The 5,980-nt window shown below is 42.3% G+C and overlaps 1 protein-coding gene across 1 annotated transcript in view; it reads left to right on the forward strand.

Annotated features, from left to right (window-relative positions):
* Nucleotides 1–5,980, forward strand: part of RABEP1 (rabaptin, RAB GTPase binding effector protein 1) — a 104,280-nt gene that overhangs the window by 439 nt on the left and 97,861 nt on the right. Inside the window, exon 2 of the mRNA XM_010847507.1 lies at nt 2,468–2,630. Within this exon, the coding sequence (XP_010845809.1) occupies nt 2,468–2,630 (163 nt within the window). The remainder of the gene's footprint in view (nt 1–2,467; nt 2,631–5,980) is intronic.

Raw genomic sequence — 5,980 nt, forward strand, 5'->3', positions numbered from 1 at the left:
ATCCTATGGACCATAGCCTGCCAGGCTCCTCTGTCCATGGGATTCTCCAGGCAAGAATACTGGAGTGGGTTGCCATGTACTTTTCCACCCCTGCCTCATTCCATATGAAAAATAATTCCAAGTAGATTAAAAATCCAAACATGAAAAACTAAAATTATAATATTGGGGAAATACTGGGAAAACTATTGAGAATACATGTATGAATTTGGAAGTGAGAAAAGCCTTCTTGGACAAGATGAAAAATCCAGGAGCTATGAAAAGATATAAAAGCTGACAATTAAAATGTAAAACTTCTGTGATTTCTCTGGTGATCCAGTGGCTGAGACTCTGCGCTCCTAATTCAGGGGGGCCCAGGTTTGACCCCTGGTCAGGGAACTAGATCATACATGCTGCAACTTAAAAAAAAAAGGATCCTACATGTTGTGATAAAGAGCGAAGATCCAGAGTGTCACAGCTAAGAACTCGCACAGCCAAACAAATAAATATTTTTAAAAATAAAAAATGTAAAACTTCTGTAAGTAAATAACACTATTAGTGTTATTAAAATGAAAAGACAAATAACAAACTAGAAGAAAATACAGTGTATATAAGATACCAACAGTTACTATCCAGAATACCTAGGAACACCTACAAATCAATAATAAAAGACAAATAGCTTCATTTATATAAAGTTCATTGTATGAACTTTATATAACTTTATATAAATTTATTTTTATCTGCTGTATGCAAACAGCAGATAAAAATAAACATGAAAAGGTTTCTACTCTCACTGATATTCAGGGAAATGCTTATTGTCCACCGGATTTTTTTGTCCATCAGATTAGCAGACATAAAGAAGACTGACAAAAGCCAATATTGGTAAGGAGGTACAGAAACAAATACGTGCATGCTGCTGCTGCTGCTAAGTCGCTTCAGTCGTGTCCGACTCTGTGCGACCCCATAGACGGCAGCCCACCAGGCTTTGCCGTCCTTGGGATTCTCCAGGCAAGAACACTGGAGTGGGTTGCCATTTCCTTCTCCAATGCATGAAAGTGAAAAGTGAAAGCGAAGTCACTCAGTCGCGTCCGACCCTCAGCGACCCCACTGTTGTTATATTATTGATGTGATACTTTTTGTTAACATTCATTAAATGAAAAAGTGTTCATGATTTTTGATCTAGTAATTCTAAGGGGGTAGATAAATCTTCTGAAAAATCACTCATATAAGTGCCTAGATAGGTATGCATGTTCCTTGCAGCGTTGCTTGTAAGTAATGAAAAAGTGTCAGTAACCTAACCATTTACCAAGATGGAAAACTACAAGAGAGTTAAAAAGAATGAAGTAAAGCCATAGGCATTGACCATACCGTTGAGGAAAAACACAAATTCAGAGTAAATGTACAATATGATCTTATCTATGTGAGGAAGATAAAACAGAGGCACGTGTTTCAGCATGTTCATAGATGCATAAAAAAGTGTCTGAAAGGATTCATACAAAGCTGGTAACAACAGTAGTTTGCCCTGGAGAGAGGTATGGGATTGTGTGTGTATTGGGGGGAGGAGAGGTTGAGGAAGTATTTTTGCTTTCTCTATATATTTAAAAAATTAAAACTAGAATTTTAGCCAAATAATCTGAAAAAATAAACAAGTAATTAAAAGAAGTGTAACTTGGGCTTCCCTGGTGGCTCAGTGGTAAAGAATCCACCTGTCAATGCAAGAGACATGGGTTTGATCCCTGATTCAGGAAGATACCATGTACCTCGGAGCAAATAAGGCCATCCATCACAACTATTTCTAGAGCCCAGGAGCTGCAACTACTGGACTCATGGGTTTCAGTTACTGAAGCCCGAATACCTAGAGCTCGTGCACCGCAGCTAGAGACTAGCTCCCGTTCACTGCAACTAGAGAAGCCTGCACAGCAAGGAAGACCCAGCACAGTCAAAAATAAGTAAATAAATAAAATTATTTTAAAAAGAAGGGTAACTTTCAGAGATACCATTTAAACTTCTAAACACAAATTCAGTTGATAATGGCACTGAAGTGTTGGGGTATTTGCTGATACCTGATAGACATGGTTAGTCAGCATTGACAGCAAAAAGCATATACTCTGGGGTGAGACAGATTTGGATTTGAATTCTAGTTCTTCCGTTTACTGTGTGACATGGACAAGTCATTTAACCTCTCTGAGTTCTGGGATAATAGAATCTACTCCTAAGAGCTGTTACCAGGTAATATCTCTAGCATATAGTAGCAGGTGCTCAGCTAAGTGGTGTTATTATTAATAATGGTTAGAATTATGGTTTGTAATCCAATGAGAAGTGAGAAGCAGGTGAAAGGTGATCAAATAGCACTGATGTGGATGGTTTACAGAAAACTTACAAGGGGAAAGCATACATGTGAAACACTTCCATCCTGCACAGAAGTTGCCTTTATTGAAGATCAGAGAAGTATGGTGTCATAAGCCTACTCTTTGGTTCCTTCCTGCCCTAGAGAATCTGGATCCTAGAGAGAGAGAACCCCAACACTTCTGAGTACTGTCAGCTGGTTGCCAAGTTGGGACACCTCATCTCAGAGCCGTACCTGTACTTGCAGAAACCGGAGGACTCTGACATGGAAAATTCGGAGAATTTTGACATGGGATTTATCCAGCAAAGTTTGGTTTATCTGCTTTGTGTCTCCTGTATACCTTCTGGAATGCTGTGAGAAGTAAAATAAAGTAATACATGAGAAACTGCATGTATGCTCAGTTGCATCCGACTCTTTGTGACCCCATGGACTGTCCCCCCTTCAGGGGGATTTTTCAGGCAAGAATGCTGGAATGGGTTGCCATTTCCTTCTCCAGAGGATCTTCTGATCCAGGGCTCAAACCTGCATCTCCTGCATTGGGAGGTGAATTCTTTACCATTGAGCAACCAGGGAAACCTAGAAAACTTTTAAATGCAGCAAACTTATTGCCTTTAGTATTGCAGAACCTTGAGGCTGAAAAGGACTGTAAAGATGGTCTAGTCTAATACCACCAATGTAGTAGGAATCCTCCTGTAAGCATCTCTGACCAGCTGCTAGACAGCTCTACTTGCACACTTACAATGACAGGGACTCCTTCCCTGAAAAGTAGCCCCTTCTCTTTCTAGTTAGCTCTGAGAAAAAGTTCTTCTTCAGGTTGGGTTGAAGCCTGTCTTGCTGCAGTTTCTGGGCATGCAGCATGCTTGTACACATTGACTTCCACAATTTGAAGACAGCCTTCACAGCTCAAGTCACTGCCCACCTCTCCCCCACTAGAGTACTTTTGCCTGCTATTTCCATCAGGAAATAATTTTCAGATTCTTCATTCCCTGGGACTCCACCCACTCCAGCTGGTTAGTGTCCCCTTGCAAACAATGGTGTGCAGAACAAACATAGTCAGCACTGCTGATGTGACCTAATCAGGGCAAAGTGTAGAACAGGCATCACCTCCTGTGATTTACACACTGTGACTCTATTTTTTTTTTTTTCCCAATTGTGAATTCTACCAAGAGTCTCTGTGACTCTGTTCATGAAGCACAGAATCAATACTTTCTAGCAGTTGCATCAAGTTGGCTCATTTTAAGCTTGTATTTGGCAAATACTCCTAAGTCTTTCTCATTTGAACATCACCTTCCCAGATTTATAATTAGTTTAGGTGAACCCAGTTTAAGGAATATCACATTGCCAGCACCATAGAAGGTGGGCTTTTAGACACCATCCTTCATCCCGTGTCCTTCCCTTCCTGGTTCAGGAAACACTGTCATGACTTCTGTGAAAGTCCTTCTCTTCCCATCTTTACAGTTTACCAACTTTGTATGGATGAGGTTTAGTTTTGCCTGTTTTGAAATTTTATATAAATGGACTCACTCTGTATGTATTATTCTACAACTTCTTTCAGAATTATGTTTGTGCAATTCATCTATACTGACTATGTAGCTGTTGTTTGTTCATTATTATTGCTGTAGAGTATTCCATCTTATGAATATTTTAAAATAGCTATTCTGTTGATGAATTCTTGGGCTTTTATTTATTTTATTATAAGCTATGTCACCTTAGATATTCTGTATCTACTCTGGCACATGTGCAATGTAATTGATAAGTAATTATTACATGTGTTTAAATCTTATCTCCCAATTTCTTTCAAAATATAAGAATCATGTCTTTACAAGTTAACAAAGGCTTTGAGCATACACTAGTTTTCTTTAAAATGTATGCCTGGGGGTGGAATTGCTGGGTGTTAGGATTTACCTAAAAATATGAAAATGTACATAACCCATGCATGCTCCTAATGTGATTTCCAAATTGCTTTTTCAACCACCTCCTTTGTGTGGGGTGCTCTATGTGTTTAGATCAGCAGTCTAATCCTTTTTCAGCGACCTTGACCTTGGGGGCCTGGCTTCAAGGCCCAGATTATCAATGGCAATAAACATACCTCTTACTCACTAGAAGAGTTCCTTCTGTAGAGGGTATCAGCATCTGCTATCTTTATGGTCCCTGCCTTGAATTAGTCATCACCAGAGAGAAGCTGCACTGGGCTGTCTTATCCTGGACAAAGGTCTTCATGTCCAGCATGGATCTGCAGGAGAGTCATTTAACGGGGGATTGGGGAAGCCACTCTGCTTGCTCTCTCAAAGGCATACCAGTCATTCGAAGATACTAACTGCTCAAAAGACTCAAGTCTGTATATAGGCCCTTCTCTAATGTTAGCAGAATTTGGGGCAAAAGTACAAACTGATGCAACATGTCTACCTAAATTATTTAAAATTATAAATCACTCCAACTGTTCACATGCTCTATTCTATTTCGACAAATATACATCTTTAATGCCATGGAAGACCAGGTTCAAATTTAGGATCCACGGACTCCTCAGATTCATGTGCTTAACTGAGGTGGTGGTGGGAGTACTTGCCACGGCCCACCTGCCCTCTTTTTCCATCTCTGTCCTGCACTAGGCATCTGTGTACTGCTGCTGCTGCTAAGTCTTGCGTCAGTCATGTCCGACTCTGTGCGACCCCATAGATGGCAGCCCACCAGGCTCCTCTGTCCCTGAGATTCTCCAGGCAAGAATACTGGAGTGGGTTGCCATTTCCTTTTCCAATGCATGAAAGTGAAAAGTGAAAGTGAAGTCGCTCAGTCATGTCCGACTCTTAGCAACCCCATGGACTGCCGTCCATGTCCATGGGATTTTCCAGGTATTGCCTTCTCCAGGCATCTGTGTACACAGAAGCTCAAATGTCTGAGTGACATGCCCCTCCCCCAAGCACAGCTGCCCCTTAGCCACTTCTAGGGGTCCCCAGACTCTACCTTAGAGAACATGGCCTGGAGAAGAGCCCCAGTCATTTGGGGAGGGAATTCAGGGGTCACAAGTTCCAAGAACTTGGTCCTGAAAGAGAAGCACAGACGCCAGGTGGGCATGGTCCCTGGACATTATGTAAGGAATGCGCTCAGAGCTAGGGCAGAGGTGCACCTCTAATGTGTGTACCTATGCCCAGGTGTAAGGGCGATATTGTCTGCCTACCATCTTCTCCCTCTCCCCTCGTGGGTGCAAGAACTGTGTCTGGCTGTATCCCCATCACCTCTCATGATGCGTGGCACTGAAAAGTCATAGCGCACATAGGTGCGTGATGGAAAGTACCTAAGAAACAGTTCCGCACACTTCATTTAAACTTTTAGTAGCCATTATATAGGCAAAGGCTGTGAGGTTTAAAGAGGTTAAGTGACTCGCCCAAGGTCACACAGCTAGAAGAGGTAGAGGCTGGATTTCCACTAATTTCACGATCTAGCCTCCTCTCTTGCCCTTCTTTTTGTATTTATTTTTTCCTCGCCTCTATTCTGGGGCGGATGGCTGGGAGCTTCCCCTGAACAAGGCCTGGCCTTTCCCGCCTCAGCTCTCCTCCTGTTCCCCCTCCCCCTCCTCATCTATTCAGCCGCCTCCTCCCCCACCACGCCCCCCGCCCTTCCTCCAGCCTCCGCCTCGCGCTGCGTGCCCCTCCCTTCGCG

Source organism: Bison bison, unplaced genomic scaffold (genome assembly GCF_000754665.1).
Source record: "Bison bison bison isolate TAMUID 2011002044 unplaced genomic scaffold, Bison_UMD1.0 scf7180017864249, whole genome shotgun sequence".
NCBI classification, from domain to species: domain Eukaryota; kingdom Metazoa; phylum Chordata; class Mammalia; order Artiodactyla; family Bovidae; genus Bison; species Bison bison.